The 23,802-nt window shown below is 37.6% G+C and overlaps 1 protein-coding gene across 1 annotated transcript in view; it reads right to left on the bottom strand.

The window, feature by feature from the left end:
* Positions 1 to 8,206: 8,206 nt before the first annotated feature.
* The window catches only part of LOC110629812 (probable beta-D-xylosidase 5), a 46,155-nt gene continuing 30,559 nt past the window's right edge, over positions 8,207 to 23,802 (bottom strand). The window contains 11 exon segments of the mRNA XM_043949508.1: positions 8,207 to 8,905; positions 9,028 to 9,125; positions 9,198 to 9,537; positions 9,630 to 9,761; positions 11,802 to 11,871; positions 12,057 to 12,313; positions 13,094 to 13,190; positions 13,327 to 13,395; positions 13,524 to 13,556; positions 13,757 to 13,832; positions 14,024 to 14,099. Of these exon segments, the coding sequence (XP_043805443.1) occupies positions 8,883 to 8,905; positions 9,028 to 9,125; positions 9,198 to 9,537; positions 9,630 to 9,761; positions 11,802 to 11,871; positions 12,057 to 12,313; positions 13,094 to 13,190; positions 13,327 to 13,395; positions 13,524 to 13,556; positions 13,757 to 13,832; positions 14,024 to 14,064 (1,236 nt within the window). The 5' untranslated portion in view covers positions 14,065 to 14,099 and the 3' untranslated portion in view covers positions 8,207 to 8,882.

Raw genomic sequence — 23,802 nt, 5'->3', positions numbered from 1 at the left:
GCGGAGCTGATGAAGAGAGCAGAGAAGTACATAAGGCAAGACGATGCCTTAACCACTAGCAGGTTCGCCAGGGAGGCCGGAGATACGGGAAAGACTGTGGAAGAGAGAAGGCCTGAGAGGCAAGAAAGGAAGCAGAATCGGGGGCATGAGGTGTACAGACATCCCTGGGAAAGGAGAGAACAAAAGGCATATCAGCCCCGGATCCCCGAAGCACTCACCCCTCTGAATGCATCTAGAGGCGAAGTGCTCATAGCGGTATAGGACAAGGACTTCATCCAATGGCCTAAGTCCATGAGAGCCAAGCCAACCGGAGGGATCTAGATAAGTACTGCCAATACCACCAGACCCACGGCCATGATACCAACAACTGCTACCAACTGATCAATGAGATAGAGAGGCTGATCAAGAGAGGGAATTTCTGAAACTTTGTGAGATAATCGGAAGGAGAGAGGCCCCAACAAAATGCTATAGCGGAGAGGCCCCGTAAACAGGGAGCTGGGCTAGTGAATGACGGCTCCAGTGGAACCATCAACATGATCATAGGGGGAACCAGAGGCCGGATGAGCAGGAGAGGGAGGAAGAGAAGCCAAAGTTGAGAGGGGAGTAGCAAGGAAGTCCTGCAAATAGTGGAGCACTCCCTAGTAACCATCTCTTTCTCCCATGTGAATGCTCATAGGATTCAGATGCCCCATGACGACGCCCTAGTCATCGAGGCCGTTATTCACAACTACAGGGTCTGCAAGGTCCTGGTAGATGATGGGAGTAAGGTGAACCTGCTACCTACTAGGTCTTTCAGCAGATGAGAATACTAGAGGAGCAGCTGGTAAAGGATCAAGCCCCGGTCAAGGGGATAGGAGGAACCCCAATGGTAGTGGAAAGGAAGGTGAAGGTGGCCCTAACGTTGGGAGAACCACCCTTATCTCGCACTCACTATGCAATTTTTCTGGTAGTGAAGCTCCCTCTAAGCTACAATGCAATTCTAGGAAGGCCGACACTGTACGATTTTGAAGCAGTAACCAGCATCAGGTAACTGACCATGAAATTTCCAACCGAGGCAGGGGTAGGAGTAGTTCGGGGACGACAGGAGGAAGCTCGGACAGTGTATCTGGCCACGGTGGTAGAACCAGACGCAGTAGCCCGGAGGTCATGGAAGTCCTGGATGAAAAGAAGGAGGCCAGGACGGAGCCCGTTGACAAGCTGGAGACATTTCCACTATCAGAAGAAAGAAGTTGACAAAGTCTTCAGCCTCAAAGCGAGCCTTAACGAAGAGCAGAAAGCAGCAGTAATGGCCCTTATCAGAAGACATGCCTCAAGCTTCGCCTGGAAGCCTTCCGACATGCCGGGAATAGACCCTGAGGTGATGACCCATAAACTCAATGTTCTCCCTAGAGCAAAACCAATAAAGCAGAAGAAAAGAGTGTTCGGAAAGGAGAAACAACAGGCTACATGAGAAGAAGTTCAGAAGTTAGAAGAGGCAGGGTTCATTTGGGAAGTTATGTACCCACAGTGGTTAGCCAACCCTGTGTTAGTCAAAAAAGCTAATGGCAAATACAGAATGTGAATAGATTTTACTGACCTGAACCAGGCCTGCCCCAAAGATTGTTATCCCGTTCTTGACATTAATAAAATGGTCGATTCCACGGCCAGTTTTGATTACATGTCATCCCTTGATGCTATGTTTGGTTATCATCAAATTCCTATGGACAGAGGTCAGATGAAGAGAAGACCTCGTTCATAACTGAAGATGAGACCTATTGCTACAAGGCCATGCCCTTCGGGCTGAAAAATGTAGGGGCGACATATCAAAGACTAATGAAGAAAATCTTCAAGGGGTAGATAGGGAGAAATGTAGAGGTATACGTGGACGACATGGTGGTGAAAAGCCAGACCTTCCAGCAACACTTGGCCGACCTAAAAGAAGTATTCGGGGTGCTGGAATAATACAGAATGAGGCTGAACCAGGCCAAGTGCACCTTCTTCATCAGAGGAGGAAAATTCCTAGGCTACATGGTTAGTGGAAAGAAAATTGAGTCAAACCCAGAGAAAGTGGAAGCTATACTGAAGATGCCAGAGCCGACCTCTGTGAGGGATGTGCAGAAGCCTACAGAGAGGGTGGTAGCACTTAACTGATTCATATCAAAGTTTGTAGAGCGGTGCTTACCATTCTTCAAAAAGCTAGGGAAAGTCCCAAACTTCGAATGGATAGAGGATTCCCAAGAGGCCTTCAATAACCTCAAGCAATACCTTAGTTCACCACATGTGCTTGATATATCTAGCAGCTTCAGAACAAGCCATAAGGGTTGTGCTGATGAGAGAAGAAGGAGGAGAGCAGAAGCCAATATTTTATGTCAACAAGGTGCTCAAAGATGCCGAGGTTAGGTACATGAACATAGAGAAACTGGCATTTGCCTTATTGCTGGCAGTAAGAAAGTTCAGAGTGTACCTTGAAAGCCACTAGGGAGTCGTGATGATAGATCAACCCCTTAAGAAAATTCTTTACAAACCTGAAACATTATGTAGGATGCTCGCTTGGTCTGTCAAAATCAGTCCGTACTGCCTTGAATACCGACCTCGGACAACCATCAAAGCCTAGGCCCTCGCTGACTTCATAGCCGAATGCTCCTTCAATGAGGAACAACAAGAACAAAGTATAGAGTTACCAAGCTCAGTTGGAGGAAGGGATGGAGACCGGACACCATGGGAGTTCAACTCGAATCTGTATGTAGATGGGGCGTCCAACGCTGGGGCCAGTGGAGCCGGAATACTTTTGAAAGGCCTAGAGGGACTCAAGGTCTGCTACGTCCTACGCTTGGAAGTCACAAACCGACCCATCCTTCAGGGACTAAAGAAGTGGCTGGATGAAGCGAGGAAGAACTAGACGGCTGAGCTCAACAGAATTCTTTGGGCGCTCCGGACTACTCCTCGGACACCCACGAAGGAAACACCATTCGCATTGGCATTCGACATCGAACCATGAGTCCCCATCGAGCTACAGATCCCTTCTACTTAGGTTGTGCTGCAGAAGGAGATCAATTGGCTTGAAGCTGAAGCTGTGCCCACCATTACAACACGGAAAGTGATAGACTTCGTCTAGGGCAACATCATTTGCAGATTTGAGATACTGAGGACACTTATATCAGACAACAGCAAGCAGTTCAACTGCAAATCCTTCAAGGATTTTACAAGAAACATGGACATCTGGCACAAGTTCTCCTCGGTAGCCCATCCCCAAACAAACGGCCAGACGGAAGTCACAAACCGACCCATCCTTCAGGGACTAAAGAAGTGGCTGGATGAAGCGAGGAAGAACTAGACGGCTGAGCTCAACAGAATTCTTTGGGCGCTCCGGACTACTCCTCGGACACCCACGAAGGAAACACCGTTTGCATTGGCATTCGACACCGAAGCAGTAGTCCCCATCGAGCTACAGATCCCTTCTACTTAGGTTGTGCTGCAGAAGGAGAAACCTCAGCCCCTCCCTTGGAACCACCCTCCGTAGATTTCTTGATAGTGATGGGCTCCTAGGAAGCTGGAGTGGATGTCAACTTGGGCCTTGGAGCCGCAGGGGACTTGGAGGAGCCCGGAGTCCTGCCTTGGGTGGAAGCCTTGGAGTCTACAGAACGAGAGCCCTTAGGGGTAGGCACTAGTGCTCGAGATGAAGCAGGGGCAGGAGAAGTAGTCCGGCCAGCCATAAGAGGGGAGATGGCGTGAAAAACCTCCCGGGTCACGTCTGCCACAAATCGACCAGCCCGAAAGGCCTCCAAGGTGGCCTTCATATTTTCCCAGGACATCGTGAAGTTCTTAGGGGGCTTAATCTTGTCCATCAATGCAGAAGAGGCTGCGAAAAACAAAAAAAATAACTCACAGTTAGAAACAAATACAAGAAAAAGGCAAAAGGCAGAACATCAAACAAACAAATACCAGCTTTCTGGTAGTCCCGAAGATTAGACACGAACATGCACTTCTCGACATCATACTTCCTCGAGATAGAGGTCAATTGGAGAAGACAGATTTGGTCTACCAGGGGCAGCCGAGGAAGGTTATTACAACCTGGGGGGACATCCCTCCAGGAGAGGTCCACATCCCAAGTTATTCCCGAACATTCCTTTAGCTCTACAACTGTGAAACCTTCAACCCAACCTTTAATGGAGTCCTTATGATGCGGAACCCCAGCCTATTAGAGACTGAAACGACACATACCCTAGTAAAAAGAACTTAATTCAGAAAATAATTCCCCAATCTAAAGCACCCTTAATTAACATGCAATTAAGAACACTTATAATGGATTGATTTCAAGAGCAGCAAGAATAAGAAACATACAAGTTAGTATCAAACCTTATTCGTGATGCAATGTCAAGAACCAAGATCTCTCTTAAGCTCTCAAAGAAGAATCGCATAAAGCAATTGTATTGAATAATTGATAATCTGTGTCTACAATAGAAAAATGGATGCTTTATATAGCCTAAATTAAGACCCATGATCTTTGCCACCTCCCACTACTATACATGGACCCATGATCTTTGCCACTACCCACAACTATGCATGGACCCATGATCTATGCCACTATCCACTACTAGGTAACCACTCACTACTGTTTAACTACCCACTACCAAATAACTACCCACTATAAATACAGAATTTGAATTGTCAGTAAGGACACATTTGGCCTAATTGACTTGGAATGGCCAGATTGTTCTTCAACTTCAAAATGAACTTGCAAAGCTTCAACATATTCCTTCATGAATCCTTGAAGTGCTTCCTTCAACCTCTTGGATCTCAGCCTTGTAATTGGTCCTTGAGGCAATGCTAGCTCATCATTTTTGGTGTTGTTGGTCGTGCTTACATCATCCCCTCCCTCTTGAAAAGGATTCGTCCTCGAATCTGTACCAAAATCAAAAGGAGACAAATCAGAAACATTAAACGTAGCACTTACACCAAACTCACCTGGCAGATCAATTATGTATGCATTGTCATTGATCCGTTTCAGCACTTGATATGGTCCATCCCCTCGTGCATCGAGTTTTGATTTCCTTTGAGTTGGAAACCTTTCCTTTCGCATATGGATCCAAACCCAATCACCTGGTTTGAATACAACTTTCTTGCGACCCTTATTGGCCTGTTTCTCATATATGCTGTTACGCTTCTCAATATGCTCACGCGCTTTCACGTGTATTGATTTAACCATTTCAGCCTTCGCTTTTCCATCTAAATTAGACAACTCGTTCAAAGGTAAAGGCATTAAGATCTCTCTTAAGCTCTCAAAGAAGAATCGCATAAAGCAATTGTATTGAATAATTGATAATCTGTGTCTACAATAGAAAAATGGATGCTTTATATAGCCTAAATTAAGACCCATGATCTTTGCCACCTCCCACTACTATACATGGACCCATGATCTTTGCCACTACCCACAACTATGCATGGACCCATGATCTATGCCACTATCCACTACTAGGTAACCACCCACTACTGTTTAACTACCCACTACCAAATAACTACCCACTATAAATACAGAATTTGAATTGTCAATAAGGACACATTTGGCCTAATTGACTTGGAATGGCCAGATTGTTCTTCAACTTCAAAATGAACTTGCAAAGCTTCAACATATTCCTTCATGAATCCTTGAAGTGCTTCCTTCAACCTCTTGGATCTCAGCCTTGTAATTGGTCCTTGAGGCAATGCTAGCTCATCATTTTTGGTGTTGTTGGTCGTGCTTACATCACCTTATACCCCGAGAATATTGACAACCCTCCTCTAGCACGGACTAGACAGAAAAAGGTGGAAAATAAAACAGCAGAGGGGGTAAAACCCTAGTACAAGCTGATTGATTCAAAGGAACACATAAAAAGAGTGGAGTTGGGTGAGAGCATGTGAGGGGTTACTCCGAAGTAATGGAAAACCTTAATGAAGAAGGGAGAAAAAGGGAAGGCAGACAAAAATCGCGTTGCTTAACAAAAAAGATCAAGCTGCGATCCCGTTGGGGATCAAACAAACCCGGTGGCGGAGGAACGACGAGAACAATCCTCTCGTTGCGGTGAGGAGCCCTAATGCGGTAGAGGGAGGCATCTAGGTATTCCCGAGAAAAGAAGTTGGAGAGGGATGCAGAGGTGATGCTAGAGGTTCAGAGTTGCAACATCAGGAATTCTAAGAACAACCATTAGAGAGCAAAAGACGTACCTCAAAGAAATTTTACAGGAGATGAGAGAGACAAAGTACAGAGAGCAAAGTAAGAAGAAGATTCTAGAGAGAAATGGGGAGTTTGATTTTGAAAAGAGTAAAGGCAGAGAAATGACGTTTTTGACAGGAGCCTCCCCCGAGCCGCATGGTCATAATGGGGGCCTAGGGATTTACCCCCTCATTACTCATGGAATAACTACTGAGGAGGTTAAGGGGCACTTAATGACCGTCGGGCTTCTTACACCCGGGATGAGGCTGGACCCTGGAGAAGAACATAGGCCCAAAGCCCATCAGGACGCTCTAAAGCAGACTGGCCCAAAATTGCATACTTCAGCCCATGACTAAGGCGGGCCAAACTGACCCCACGCGCCGGTCCACCAGAAGATAGCTTAGCCCGGTGATGTAATGAAAGTTAGGAGAGTAGGCCAAATTACCTCACAGCTCTATTAGCAAGCGTGCCAGGGGAAATTAAATGGCCGCCTGACAGAGAGAGGTACGCTGGCACGTCCGTACATACGGGCCTGAGTGACAGGAACAAGTGACACTATAGTAGGATGGCAGTTATGCGTTACTAGAGGACAAAGAAAAGGAATAAAAAGGGGAAGACGTGATCTTCCCAGGCCAAGTTTACACTCACATTGTAAACTCTATTTTCTGGATCTCAGAATATCAAGAGTGATAAATGTACTAATCTTATAATTTTAAGTGTGAACTTTAAATAATTTTATAAAATAATTTTATTTCAAATCCATTTTAAAAGATTTTTAAATATGTGAATTTATTTAGATTACTCAGTTATTTGGATCAAAAGTTACAATTAGTATCATATATATCATCGATAAAAAAATTGTACGGAACTAGTGGACCCGTAAGAAAAGGTCTATCCATGGGAGTTTTTATGGAGAAGTCATAAGTTTGAGTATCTTAATTTTTTTTTTCCTGCAAGATTGTTCATCAATTTCTGCATGTTAATTATCATTTACATGAGATCAATCACAGCATGAAATCTCAATAACTTTTGTGCACAACTAATGAAAGCTAATAATTTTTGTTATCATACGATATTTTTTGATTTACCAATTATAGTCTACACGAATGATTCATATATAATAATTTAAAATAATGTTTAAAATTATAATTACGATTTTTAAATATATAATTAGTAAATATGAAATTGTATGTGTATATATTCGCATATAAATTTAAGACTATCAAACTTTATGTGTTAGATCACCAAAAGCAGGTAAGGTGTGTTGTCCAAAATCTGAACCCACATGTTATAAATTGTACTTTGATCTAATAAAGTATTGTGAGATATACTTTTGGATATAATCCACATATCACCCTTAAAAAAAAATTTACTATTATTAGTGAAGAAAAATATTTTCTATTTTTTATTGACTTTAAAGAAATTAAATATATTAGTTTACTAGCCAAGAGCATGTGGCACGCATGTATAAGTGAGAATATTAATTTGTTATTAATTATTATCTGTAGTTATAATTTTTTATTTTTATCTTTACTCTTGTATTTATATCCATTTTACATTACTAATTATTTAATATTGGTGAGCATTTTTTCAATAATTTTTAAAGAATTCATTCTAAATTATTATATTAAAAATTACTGTAATTCGATACATATAAATTGTACGTTTGATTTTTTCTATATTGTGTAAAATCAAATTATAATATAAAAATTTATTCAATAAAAGAATTTATGATCTTAGGATTATAAATAGTCCTTTTTAAATTATTTAAATTAAATAATGGCAATTTAATAAAAAATATATTATTAATAAAATAAAAATTTATAATTTAAATAAAAAAATAACATTTAAGAGGTAAAATTTACTATATTTTAGAGGTTATATAATTTATTACTTTTTAATAAGGGGTCTTTTCATTTATTCTAATACTTTCCAATAGTATTTACATACACTGATAAAAAGAATTAAAAGGAATTTTTTTTAATGTGAAAATTTATCAAAGTATGGATCGATCAATCTAAATATGAAACGTCGATATGAACAATAAATAAATATAAGAATTTAGCGGTCCAAAGAATATCATATAGGATAAAAAGAACAAACAAATAAAATCTACAACTTCCAATGAAGTGACAGATTTAAATACCCCTCTTATGGAATCCTGAACCTAGATTTCACTGAGATAAGGAAATCCATCCCGAACTATCTATTAATATCCATTGGACCCCTTCTCTTTTCCACCCACCACTTCCACTAGCAAGACGGTGAAGCTCTTCTCCTTTGCCCCTAAGCTCATGGGCAATGGCCATGTCCATTCTCCAGTGAGCTTCCGTCTTACTTGACTAGTGAGTTCCCAGGTGACTATGGATGGGATACTGTTGGTCTCTGTGCTGACTCAAAAACTTTTGTCAAGACCCGTGAGCTTGAAGTGATTCACTGCAGATGGGCTATGCTTGGAGCTCTTGGATGAATAAACAGTTTCTCCAGTATGAAATCTGTAGGTTCTGCCTGGATAGCCCGTCAAAGGATCTGTTCTCATGTTCATGAATGATAGTGGATACCATGTTTTGGACCAAGATTTCAATAGATTTGCTTGGTAGGACCACCATAAAAAAAACCAAGTCTCATCATAGTAGCAAAATTATTTGAGACAGCCTTGTCAATATTCGACTCATCATAGTGGGACCAAGACTTCAGTGTGCTGGCCTAAGAATCACCAGCAATTGAGATCCAGACCTATCAAATTAAAAAAAAATTGCAATTTCATTATAAATACTAAGCCTCTTTTAAGGAAAAAATGCAATTAACAAGCAACCTGATAATCAACTTTAACGAGTAATTAGCATTTCAAGCATTACCTGCCAATATTGCTGTAGCTGCAGCTTCTTCTGGTGTTTTGGTATAGTGTTGTCCATTGAAGAACTCATATACTGAATCACAGTCAGAAACTATGTATCTGCAAAAACCGAGCCGAATTCAAACCAGATGATCAACTATGAAACTCAAAATTCGGAGAATGAATATATACCCATTCAATTTCCATTCGCCTCGAATGACCCCAGAAAGAAGATTTGGATCAGCACATGTTGGCTTACCATTGACCTGATTGTAGGAACACATTACACTGGCAACATTACCATCAAAAACACAACTTCTAAATGGAGGTTGAAATGTATCTTCCATGTCTTGCTTTGTTACCTGAATTATCACAATTCAAAAGCACACAAAAGAAAAATAATAAATGGACTTCTAACCAGGGGCCTCTTGGCCTCTTCCCCATCTGGGATCACGAAAAATGTTAACATTTGGCGACCAAAACGTCAAGCCTGTCAATCCTACGTTCTGCATGGCCCTGCCTTCAGTAGAAACTGCCTTGCAAAAAACAATTTCATCAAATGAATTGGAATCCGTTCACTAACTTTTAAACATCAAATGAGGAAATGGTACAGTGATTGTATACCTTTCCAATGGCTTGGAAAAGGACGAAAGCCTTGTAGCTGCAGGTAGGACATTGGAGAAATTTGTACCACGACCCACATAAGAGACCAAGCCTCAGACCACCAGTTATAGTTGGGTATCCCTAGTCTACTCACACTTCAGAAATTTGTACCATGACCCACATGAGAAAAAAAGGAGAGTTTTTATGTTTGAACTTCAGATTATATTGGGCTGTGATGATATGTAAATTGTTGTGATTTAATTCAAAGCATAATGTAATTTTTGCATGCTAAAAGTGCATCTTCTCTGCAACTGTCTTGTAAAAGAACTGTCATCTTCTACTCTGAAAGGATAAATTTCCCACAGAAAATTCCATGAAAATGAAACAATTAAAGGTAGTTGAAATCAAATCGTCGCTACAGTTCTCAGGATCGTTCCTGTAATGGTTAAATGCATGTTCTAAAGCACCATTCGATCCCTGCTCGGGGAAACATTTTTATCCATCAAAATAACAGTCAATAATAGCATGTTAAATACAAATCTGACAAAATCGCAAAACAGAGGTACAGAGCATTGCATATTTTCAGTAGCATAAAGAGAAATACATGTGCAACTGGGCTTGAGCCAAGTAGTAGAAATTGTCCTCCCAACTCTAGGGTACGGTATATTGCATGTCTAATACGGTGTACACCCTTTCTGTGGCACCATTCTTGTTATGCAGCCCACGTATTCAATAAAATATGAAAGACTTCTAGGATTGGATGCACATTCACAAAGAAAATAACAAATATTCAAGAAAACTCCAAACAGAGAATCAAATGACCCATTCATATAGTTTTCCGTAGTTGTAAAATGTATGATCATGCACTGTAAGAAAATTAAGGCAGAAGCAAATTTTAAATTAGTCATGGCAATGAATTATGTCTGGTTTTTTTGCCAGCTTGAAGAAGCAATTCAAGTGCAGCACGGCTGAAAAATGAAAAACGATAGAAATCATCATGTTCTCCGTAAAACTGCCCTCTCCAAAAGAACTTGTCAGGGTGTTGAGGCTCAATAAAGTAAACAGGAAGACCTGCGTGATTGAAACTCACAATCAAGATGAATAACTTAAAAATAATTCATAATTAATATTAGTGACAAAAATATGACAAGGAGAACACAACAAGAGAAAAAAAAGAGGAAGGAAAAGAAATTAACTTTCCATGAACTCTACCAATATTCAGAATTATGCAAGCAGAACAACCATCTGAGATGAAATTTTGCAAATTTTAAATAATTTCTATATATTTAATTAATCAAATTTAACATCCTATAGTTGGTTCTCATGTTAAATACTTGCGTCGAAGATTGTAACCCTTCACTATTTTCCTTCTTATTCATAGTCATCGATTTGGCTATTAAGATGTTCTGGAATTTAAAAAAGAGTGATTTGGTTATTAGAACTCGTAGTTGAAAAATGTGAAGAAGAAGATTTTGGTCACTAAGATATTCTACTGTAAACCCAAATTTTTGCAAAAGAATGCAAATTAACCACATTAGTTGAACTATTGACTAATAATATTGAAACAAAGGAAATAAGATTTTCTTTTCCCTTTTCTCATTATAAACCCCATAAACCAAGTCAAACATCTAAAAAGAGCTGGATGCAACTCAAGATTGTGTACAAGACCAAAACAATAACATGGCCAGTACAGAAAAACGTTGAAACCTTCCCCTCCACCGGACAATTCAGGGAAGCTTGTAATCATTAAACAACAATTCCATAGGTAATCTAACAGCCATACTTGGTTCCTAATTCCTTGCTCATTCTTCAAAAGAGTCGTTAGTTTATTATGCAACTTTGAATCAAATTTTATAATCTCACATGAAAGGCCTTAGCTCAACAAAAACCAGTTGTTACCGTAATTTCTTTTACATTGTTTGGTGCAATAGGCAAACCACAAGCAGAAGCAGTAAAACAATAGCTCAATATCACTCAGAAGTTGAATTGTGAACAGAACAGAGAACGATGTTTACCACAAGAATGTTGATCAAGAGTTAATATGCTGTGCATAACAGTTGTAAGAATATATGCTAATAATAGAAAGAACCATTAGATAGAAAGAGAACACGCATCAATTTCTAACAAAAGTCACCTTGAAGCTGACACCTCTCAGTATATCCTTATCCCCAAATGACTTGTAGACATTTTTACCTTCAATTAGAACATCAGAATCATCCTCTGGTTCCAATACCGTCCCTAATTGCTTTGATTTATAAGAATCCTGGTCACACCTAAAAGAAAAGAAAAACATAGTAAGAAACAGACGCAAATTAAGTTAACGATAGAGCAAAAGGAGATAAAAGAAGAAAAGCGCTGAACAACAAACGATCAAACAAGACACCGCAAAAACTAAAAATAATCTAAACCACAGAAACTAGACAAATACACTTAGCGTAAGGGAATTACATTGAATTTGGTTGCTCGATATTCATCGCTGCCTATGTTTCGCAGAGGTGCCATACAAGCGCAGAGAACCTTTCTCTGATTATAGCAGAACGAAGAGGTTGTGTCCGTACTCCAAATAGAGAATCTAGCAGACCCAGTAGAGCCATGCGGTGCAGTAGCAGGGAATAACATTGAACCAGTCAAAGAAACCATACTTGCAGAAGCAATTGAGATTCTGGATGATGATATTACTGATTCTGAAGCACACCCAGATCGATCTTCAGGCCAAAAATTACAAAAACACAAACAATATAAAAAATGAGGTGGAATACAGGTTATGAATGATGATGATATTATGGGCAAGATTTCACAAAGTAATCGAATTTCACCATTAAAGTGAGAAACTTAAAGGTAAATCAAACTTTGCCATCGAAATCCCAGATGAAATGTCCTCGATACACTTGCAAAAAGCCGGCCAAGAACCAAGAAGGCAGACCGATGTGAATGAATACGATATTAGAAATAAAGGAAAAAGAAAAAACAAATATAGAAAAGGACCACGTTTTTGTCGTGCTTTCGTAAAGAAACGTATTGGGAGTGTTGCAGTCTTTTAATCATGTTCATAACATTTGGGGCATCAAGAACCTCCCTCAAGCTATGCCTGTGTAACAAAGGTTAATGTTCACTAAATTTAGGAAGGACAAAACAAGTTCTGTTGTGTTCTAGCTGCTGTGACCTAATATAGTAGTAGGATAATCCTCCTTCCAGTTACAAACAGCTAAACCGTCTCCACTCCAAATGACGAAAAGATGAAAATGGATGAAGATAATTTTTTTAAAAGAAAAAAGGGAGAACAGGAAAAAGAAAAGAACTTCAGGGCGCATAACCAAGTTAACAAGAAAATCCAGTACCATATAAACATAAAGTATATATGCTCAAGAAATTTATCCCAAAACATCATATTCCAGTATGCCATTATGCTTGATACCTCTACCTTGCAAAGTTTCATTCATTGTTTTAACCACTATTAACACTGGAAGCAAAGATAACAAACATACTTATATCCTGAGCTTGCACTATGCGTGACTTGTTCTCAATAATGGGTCTCAGCTGTCTCCTCTCTGCCTCCAACAATAAGTGACGATGAAACTGATCCTGAAGAATAAAACACTCGACTATTGTATATATTGCTGCAGAAAAAAAATCATTTCACAAGAGATCAAAGCCATATTAGCAAGTAGGAAGTTGAATGAAAACAGGGGGGGAGGAGAATGGCATATTTATTGCAAACCTTGGTGAAACCAGGGCTTGCAATCACCGCACAACGAATGACACTGAAATCAATATGCTTTAGGAAAGCCTACACATGGATAAAATCTATCAGAACTGGTGAAGAAGTGCTTCAGGTATTTAATTTGCCTGAAACATATTGTGAATTCAGAAGCAGGGTAGAGGCATACTAACATAAAATACAAATCAAATGCTCACCTGTAAAACATGCTCAAAGAACTTATTCAATGCCTGCAGCAAGGAGAACAAGAAATGTAAAACATAGAGTTTTAAAGCACTTCTGATAAATTCATGAATCCTTAGAATCCATGCAAAAGGAGGCAGAACCATAGAAGCCACATCAGTAATAACAACTCCAGTACATTGACAAGCCAATAGCAACTCAAATATAAATGACTTGGATTCACTGTGTTGGAAGAAAAGAAGCATACCGACTCATAACCAGCAATGGCAGGGCCATGCTTTCGAGGAATTGAAGTCTCTATCCTTGATCGAGTAGCTGTCACGCTGTAGTGTATTAGTCACAGCACCATAAGGCACCAGGATAACAGTTTACAACATGACAATAAAAAAAACATTCGAGAAAATAAGATATGAAGTAGAGTGGAAGTCATTCCTTATAGGCTTTGTTGCTTCATGTTTATGTGATTATTTATTTTTAAACAACTGAACCAAAAAAAATCAAATAATTACCTTACCTTTTACCGACAAGTAAGATGTGTGCAAGTCCTTCTTGCATTAAAACCACAGCAAGATCAGCACTTGCACCGGGATCTGAAATTGTAGGGAGAGAAACATCAGTTACAAAGTAATTAAATTAGTCTATGCATATTTAACTTCATCAATTAGACTACTTGAGCAATTCAAAGCACCAAACCTATAAAACCCTGAAGGACCAACTTCAGTAGGCGGAACACAAACAGCTAGCATCATCAACAAAGGAATAACTGCCAGGCAGGTATTGCTCAAGAGTGCAAAAACTAAGTTAAGGGACAACACCCAGCCTAAAGAAACTAAGTTTTAGGCCATCAAGGTCCAACAGGTTAGGAATTCTAGCATGCATTTCCATGCACCGTACAGTAATGTCCTTTTAGTGAGACACTGATTATGAAGAGAAGAGCTAATTTTCCAGATTCTCCTCTAGGCAATATTTATTGCCAGTAGCTTTAACATCTCTAGTAAACCAGAGCATTTTATAGGAGAACAACCACACTTAGTTTTCATTAGTTAGGATCCTCAATCATCAGCGATTCAAACTCGGGAGAGTCGAGTATGATTGTTTTGAGATTAGGAATTGTATGAGCAGCATTCGACATGACGAACACAAGTACAGGTTTCAACAGCTGAATTTGGTGGAGAATCTCAAGTTTAAAGATAATTGATTTTTTATGAGAGGTAACGACACCGAGAGAGAAGATATAGAAATAAAGGACCGAAAGGTGAATAGAGCTAAGAGAAAGCACGAAGGCAATATCTCCTTTTCTGAGGCCAAAATGGTGGTGAAGCGAGAAGGCCAACTTTTTGTGCGAAGGACGAAGTGGAAAAAATAAATTCGGCAGCGAGCGACGGCGTCGATGAGAGCGTTTTAGGTTTTTCTACACCATTTAAGAATTTTATCTTAATTAACCAACGATTAATACCTCGCCTTGGTTATCCAAGGTGTAGCGTAGAGTCCAACATCAAGTAATATAAAAATACAATATGCCTGCTACCGACAGATGCTCCCCCACTTTCAATTCAAATTTAGAAAGAATAGCCAAATATTTTTAAATCCTAATTTATTGTGCCAAGAAATAAAATTTTGGATTTTTATGCCATTATTCTTTATTTTTTCAAGCAATAATTTCATTTAGTCTGCTAGTGAATGAGGAATTGGGATAGGTGCGACACTTCGTCTATGCCTCATAACTGAACTACGACACTGCCTTTCAAATGCCAACTTACGTTCTATATCTAGACTGCGACACTGCCTTTTATATCACAAATTGCACCTATTCGGATGCCAATTTTCGTTCCTTTAACAAGCTTTCCAAGTTATTCAGTTTAGGTACTTATGTATGCTTCTATCCTAAGTTATAGTCAAGTTTTGGCAATATTAAGGGTCTAATTCACTCATGGTCTCTTTATGAAAATTGTTCTCCTATATTGCTAAGTCGGTGATTTCTTTTGTGGCTTTATTTTTATCTATAATCTTATAAATATAATTATTTGTATGTTAATTATTTTAGTCATATTAAACTTTTTAAATTTCCAATAAGTAATTTATTCAACATGAAAATCTGTTAATATGGCTTGAATTTACATTGCTACTATTTGCTAATTAAAGTCTTAACATATGTTATATTTCGACCGCACCCGAAGGCTGCCTACGTACCTCCAATAGAGGATCAGGTCCACGTAGCTCTTAACAATAGATAATAACATAAAGTTTATACAAACATAATTTATTCTTGCTAATAATCAACCACAATATCACACTATGCTATACAAAAACAATCTTATTCATTTATTCAACAATCTATTGGAGGAATAAGGGTTATATCTAGAATCCAGTAAATAACTAAGGAAATATAAATAATTATATTTTCATATTTTCATAGCTATACTTTGCACAATCTTATTAAGAAACTAAATACCAATATTCAAAACATATATATATATATATATATACACATATTTATATATAAACAGATATCAATATAACCTATCAATAATAATTACTTGTACCAATTAAAGTGTTTAAAATCAAACTATATCACCAATATAGATAAAAACTAAACTTCCAATAAACAACAATATTATCTCAAATAACATCAATTCCGCCAAAATAATTTATCTAACCTTATCAAATATAATAATGCTTCTAAAAAGGGAAAAAGAATAAACTATTGCTAAGTCGGTGATTCCTCTTACATAATGTTTAGATAATTAAACTTTCTTTAAAACTCTTGAATCTGTTATTATGATAATTCAAATTTATTTCTCTCGAAGGTTAAGACTTTGTTTCGATATCAAACAATCATCACAGTAAAAAGTGAACAAGAAGATTGGTCACTAACATGTTCTAGCCTATTTCACCTGCTCATACCTCTCCTTTTTTTCATTTCTCTTATATCATAATATTTATAAAATTCCTCTTTTTAATGATAAACAACACAAAAACAATTATGTTTTTTGAGTACATTGTCGCTCTCATAGAATTTTTCTATACCTTATTGCTAATATCTCTAGTATTTTATTCTAAAAGTGATACGGATCCAATAGGGCAAATTTCTAACAATGGTGTGGAGCAAACTTATGTCATTCAAATGGATCTAAAAGGAGTTCAAAATCATATTCATATGATCCATATATATTTGGGGCGTGCTTCAACTCATATGGGACAAATTTGGTGCAACACTTGCAATCATAGGCTTAGGGAGGCTAATCAAACCTATGGGCTAAAACTACACAAAGGGAAGCCTAATGTGAAGATCAAGTAAGTTTTTTGTGAAGATTCAGCTTTGTTATGATGGGCTTGCTATGTTTTATTATTTGAACACTTATTTTATTTTAGCTTTGTTTGGGCTTGTATTCTGGCCATATTTTATCTTTTAAGTTTTAGAGTGTTGGGCCATGTTTTGGGCTTATGTTTTAATACTTATGTATTATTTTAGTGTGTGATTGGGCTTGGGCCTTATGTGTTTAAGTCAGGCCCAAGAAGAGTATCTTAGGGTTTTATTTGTTTTTCTCCTTACTATATAAGGATAAGAAACAATTGTAAGAGGCAGCTTTTAATCAAACTTTTCAGAATTTCTTTCATGCCTTTGGCGTGTATTGCTTTGAGTGAGAGTGAGGATTTGCTTTCATCAATTGCACCAGGAATCTTGGCTAACTTATCAACTATTCGTTGTGGCGTTTGTCGGATTCTCATCTAAATCCTTCGATCATTGGTGTTTCAGCTTCTCTAAGTTTGGGGTGCCATAGGAGGTGGGTTTATCAAATCTTTGGATTCCATATCTACTTGTGCGTGTGGGTTTGAGGCTTGTGCCATAGGGTTCCGCGTCAGTTGGTATCAGAGCCAAAGTGAGGTAAATTCTTATTTATCTCAGGATCTAGAGTTTTTTTTCTGAGTTTTCCTTTTCTTCGTTATTGATTTTTGTGAGTTTCCTTTTCTTCGTTATTGAGTTTTTCTTTTTTTTTCTGAGTTTTTTTTTTTTCTGAGTTTTCCTTTTCTTCGTGCATCACAAAAAAAAAATCGCAATACAAAAAAAAAAAAAAAAACGAAAAAAAAAAAAATTCCCTTTGCCTTATGTTGTTCTGGCAGAAATTGTGATTGTATCTATATTTCCGTACCTATCTCAATTGATTGCTGTAGTTTGTGGGAATCAATTTGGAAATTTGAAATTTGAATTGGGTTGAATCCAGATTAGAGGCAAAAGAAATCTGCCTATTGAATTTTATTTGATTTTTTTTCTGTCTCTATTTGTGGGTCTTGATACTTGCCTTTTTGGGTAGATTTTAATAGATCCATATTTAATTTACTTTGAAGTGAATTAAATTCAAAATTTTCCAGATTCGTTTTTATTTGAATTCTAAGTTTCCTTTTTGGTTTAAGCTTATTTTTATTTCTTGACATTGCTGGAGTATTATTTGCTTGTGTCTATACTCTAGGTGATATTTTCAAGTAGCACAAAACCTAGTTCGTGTGTTACTTTCCAAATTGTCAGTGTCTTCTTTCTAGTTTTTGCGCTCTTCGTTCTTTCTTTAGGTTTTCTTTTTTTTTTTTTTTTGTTTCATTAAACGCACCTTGTGGTTAGTTGGTTGACCTTAGTTTCTGAAGTGCAATTGAAGAATCAGCAAAAGAGTGGTAAGTGTGCAAACACTTGAGTTCTTTCTTTTCTACACAATATTTGCTAGTTCTCTTTGTTCTTTGTTGATTAAAGGTAGGATGAGTAAAGATCAGAATGTCTCACCAGCGTCCACTTCTACAAGAATACCTCAAAGAACTCATAATTGCAATAATGACTGTGATGATTCGGATGTGTTTGTTAATAATGTGTTGCTTGCTGCACATTGTGAGATGCTTGTTGCTAGGCGTGCTCTGAATATGCAGGTTAAGGAAGAAAGCCTGAAACAGCGGGAAAACATATTTCACACTAGGTGTTTGGTTAATGGAAAAGTGTGTACTGTCATTATTGATGGAGGTAGTTGTGCAAATGTGGCTAGTGTGTATATGGTGGAGAAATTGGGCTTGGCTTCTATTAAACACCCTAAGCCATACAGATTGCAATGGTTGAACGACTGTGGTGAGGTCAGAGTTACACGCCAGGTGGTTATACCATTTTCTATTGGTAGGTATAAGGATGAGATCTTGTGCGATGTGGTACCTATGCAGGCAAGCCATATATTGTTGGGTAGGCCGTGGCAATATGATAGAAAGGTGCAACATGATGGGCTCAATAACAAGTACTCCTTCACTCATGAAGGACAGAAGCTTATACTCGCTCCTTTATCACCTCAAGAGGTATATGCCGATCACATAAAAATGCTGGAGAGGGAGAGGGAGGCTTCGGCCTTGGCTACAAAGGAGAGTGAGAGCTTGAGTTCTGTGGAAAAAATGAGAGAAAAGAGTGAGTTTGAGGGTAACGAGGCTGGAAAAGAATCAAGACTACTTCAAGGAGGGAAGATGGAGAAAGAAAAGGAGAAAGAAGAGGCTAAAGTTCCAATGTCAACTTCCATAGAGATTGAAATTGAAAATTCCATTAATGAACTTATAGAAGAGGTTGTGAATGATGGTCGACATGGGGAGCACATGATTGATGAGGTGGAGGAGGTGAATAAGACTGTTTTGGAAGTTGTAGAGGAGAATGGGTCACATCCACATGATCTTTCTATGACTAATATTTTTATGTCTAGTTCATTTGTTCTTGATGTGCAGGTTGTTGATGAAAACATCCATGATGAAAGTTTTATACTATTTCCACCTATTCAAAAGGAGGTCTTTGAAGATACATGGGTGCCTAAAGCTTTCCTTCTTGACATAAATATCAGCAAGATTCGAGGACGAATCTTTTCTAAAGAAAGAGGGAATGATACGGATCCAATAGGGCAAATTTCTAACAATGGTGTGGAGCAAACTTATGTCATTCAAATGGATCTAAAAGGAGTTCAAAATCATATTCATATGATCCATATATATTTGGGGCGTGCTTCAACTCATATGGGACAAATTTGGTGCAACACTTGCAATCATAGGCTTAGGGAGGCTAATCAAACCTATGGGCTAAAACTACACAAAGGGAAGCCTAATGTGAAGATCAAGTAAGTTTTTTGTGAAGATTCAGCTTTGTTATGATGGGCTTGCTATGTTTTATTATTTGAACACTTATTTTATTTTAGCTTTGTTTGGGCTTGTATTCTGGCCATATTTTATCTTTTAAGTTTTAGAGTGTTGGGCCATGTTTTGGGCTTATGTTTTAATACTTATGTATTATTTTAGTGTGTGATTGGGCTTGGGCCTTATGTGTTTAAGTCAGGCCCAAGAAGAGTATCTTAGGGTTTTATTTGTTTTTCTCCTTACTATATAAGGATAAGAAACAATTGTAAGAGGCAGCTTTTAATCAAACTTTTCAGAATTTCTTTCATGCCTTTGGCGTGTATTGCTTTGAGTGAGAGTGAGGATTTGCTTTCATCAATTGCACCAGGAATCTTGGCTAACTTATCAACTATTCGTTGTGGCGTTTGTCGGATTCTCATCTAAATCCTTCGATCATTGGTGTTTCAGCTTCTCTAAGTTTGGGGTGTCATAGGAGGTGGGTTTATCAGATCTTTGGATTCCGTTATCTACTTGTGCGTGTGGGTTTGAGGCTTGTGCCATAGGGTTCCGCGTCAAAAAGGATATAAACTTTTATTTGAAGTCAATTCATAGCAGTTAGAAACTTGTCATGGTACAGCTGCATCAGATATAAGGCATCTACTATATCCTAGCAGATTCTTAAAAGTGATGCACACAATTTCCACTCAATGCTCTAATGTCCATAATGCAATCTGCAGCTTACAATACAAACATTTGTAGCATTGAATAGATTATCGCGATCACGACTTTAGACTATCACCTGTATCTTCTAACACATGTTGAATGTCAAATAACATTCTTAGCCAACTTACAAAAGCCTATAGTAGAGTTATATCCAGACCTTAACCTATAAGGTATACACATTTGCTTATACTTGTTCCTTCTCCTTAACACCTAGAAAGGCCTAAACGTTAGCTCTAATACCACCAACTCCAACACCCCTATAAGGTTATTTGACTAACCGAAACGGAGAAGTACCGTGGTGCTTCTCTCCTTTTGTCAATTAACTATTATGATGTATTTCATGACATTTAATATATTTTTGGATAATGGCATAGAAAATTTAAACCTTTATGAATTTTTGCATTTTAATTAAAATGATTTTACTTGGTACGATAAGTTAGGAATTAAAAACATTTAGCAATTCAATTCAAATTTGAAATAAAAGCGGGGGAGCATTTTCCGGTAGCTAACGTGACGTTCCATCTGTACTTTTTTATTACTTAATGGTGGATCATACGCTACACATTGAATAACCAATATGAGAAATTAACCACTGGTTAATGGTAAAAATCCAAGTTTGGTGTTTAACTAACCTGATATAACGTCAAATTTCGAAATTGTTCACGGAACAGTTCAACTACGCTTTTCCTAAGCGAAGCAACGCTGCAACCTATAACATCTAGAGAGCTAAAAGCTTAGCCGTCTAACAACCTAGGATCCTTAGTTATCAGCACCACCGCGGGTGCAGTCTATCTTTCACCCAAGAATCCAGTAAATAACTAAGAAACTAAATACCAATATTCAAAACATATATATATATATACACAGATATCAATAAAACCTATCAATAATAATTACTTGTACCGATTAAAGTGTTTAAAATCTAACTATATCACCAATATAGATAAAAACTAAACTTCCAATAAACAACAATATTCTCTCAAATAATATCAATTCCGCCATAATAATTTATCTAATCTTATCAAATATAATAATGCTTCTAAAAAGGGAAAAAGAATAAACTATTGCAGTTATTAATTCGGTTTTCCAACATACACCTTCAATATCATCTTAAAGGCAACTCTACCCACTTCCAAGTGATGAATTAAAATATTTATCAAAAATTACATTAGGAATTCATACGCTATTTATGTCATGTTCTTAAAAGTTTGATAGACTCTACAATCTTCCGTATTTTTTTCCTAGCTAGAGTAACTAATATGTTATTAATGAGATAAATTAACCCCTTAATCACACCTACCATCTCGTAACTATCACCTATTTTATGTGCGTATTTTCCTTGTTTCTTCAATCCCCTCTTACATAATGTTTAGATAATTAATCTTTCTTTAAAACTCTAGAATCTGTTATTATGATAATTCAAATTCATTTCTCTCGAAGGTTAAGACTATGTTTCGACATCAAACAATCATTACAGTAAAAAGTGAACAAGAAGATTGGTCACTAACATGTTCTAGCCTATTTCACCTACTCATACCTCTCCTTTTTATCATTTCTCTTATATCATAATATTTATAAAATTCCTCTTTTTAACGATAAACAACACAAAAACAATTATGTTTTTTGAGTACATTGTCGCTCTCATAGAATTTTTCTATACCTTATTGCTAATATCTCAAGTATTTTATTCTAAAAGGATATAAACTTTTATTTGAAGTCAATTCATAGCAGTTAGAAACTTGTCATGGTACAACTGCATCAGATATAAGGCATCTACTATATCCTAGCAGATTCTTAAAAGTGATGCACACAATTTCCACTCAATGCTCCAATGTCCATAATGTAATCTGCAGCTTACAATACAAACTTTGGTAGCGTTGAATAGATTATCGCGATCACGACTTTAGACTATCACCTCTATCTTCTAAGACAGGTTGAATGTCAAATAACATTCTTAGCCAACTTACAAAAGCCTATAGTAGAGTTATATATACACATTTGCTTATACTTGTTCCTTCTCCTTAACACCTAGAAAGGCCTAAACGTTAGCTCTAATACCACTAACTCCAACACCCCTATAATGTTATTTAACTAACCGAAATGGAAAAGTACCGTGGTGCTTCTCTCATTTTGTCAATTAACTATTATCATGTATTTCATGACATTTAATATATTTTTGGATAATGGCATAAAAAATTTAAACCTTTATGAATTTTTGCATTTTAATTAAAATGATTTTACTTGGTACAATAAGTTAGGATTTAAAAACATTTAGCGATTCAATTCAAATTTGAAATGAAAGTGGGGGAGCATTTGCCGGTAGCCAATTTTTGGATCATACGCTACACATTGAATAGCCAATATGAGAAATTAACCACCGGTTAATGGTAAAAATCCAAGTTTGGTGTTTAACTAACCTCACTTAAAGTGAAATTTCGAAATTGTTCACGGAACAGTTCAACTACGCTTTTTCTAAGCGAAGCAACGCTGCAACCTGCAACATCTAGAGACCTAAAATCTTAGCCGTCTAACAACCTAGGATCCTTAGTTATCAGCACCACCACCGGTGCAGTCTATCTTACACTCCTAAATTACTATCAACATTGTCTTCATATCAAATCTACCTATGCACACCACCGCCACTCCCATAGTTAAACCTCTCACGGAATAACATAAACCATAAACATGAAAATAAGGCAACGAAAAAAAAGAAAGTTGCAGCTGCCATCCAGCTCGTGTAAACCGCATGACTTAGGGCTACCATGCATCTGAAATTTCGATGAGCCAAAACCACTCCATTAACTCGACCAGTAGTCCGTGAGGATAGAGAATTGTCCCAGCGTCCAATTGGTAAACCTTCCCACCTTCCATTTCCCCACAGTGAGCTAGACTCATCATGAGCGATTCAAACTCGAGAGAGTCGAGTACGATTGTTTTGAGATTAGGAATTGTATGAGCAGCATTCGACGTGACAAACACAAGTACAGGTTTCGACAGCTGAATTTGGTGGAGAATCTCAAGTTTAAGGATAATTGATTTTTTAGGAGAGGTAACGACACCGAGAGAGAAGTATAGAAAGAAAGGACCAAAAAGTGAATAGAGTTAGGAGAAAGCATGAAGGCAATATCTCCTTTTCTGAGGCCAAAATGGTGGTGAAGCGAGAACGCCAACTTTTTGTGCGAAGGACGAAGTCGGGAAAATAAATTCGGCAGCGAGCGACGGCGTCGATGAAAGCGTTTTAGGTTTTTCTACACCATTTAAGAATTTTACCTTAATTAACCAAGGATTAATACCTCGCCTTGGTTATCCAAGGTGTAGCGTAGAGTCCAGCATCAAGTAATATAAAAATACAATATGGCCTGCTACCGACAAATGCTCCCCCACTTTCAATTCAAATTTGTAAAGAATCGCCAAATATTTTTAAATCCTAATTTATTGTGCCAAGAAATAAAATTT

Source organism: Manihot esculenta, chromosome 13 (assembly GCF_001659605.2).
Source record: "Manihot esculenta cultivar AM560-2 chromosome 13, M.esculenta_v8, whole genome shotgun sequence".
Classification (NCBI taxonomy): domain Eukaryota; kingdom Viridiplantae; phylum Streptophyta; class Magnoliopsida; order Malpighiales; family Euphorbiaceae; genus Manihot; species Manihot esculenta.
This window is presented reverse-complemented; position numbering and strand designations above follow the sequence as displayed.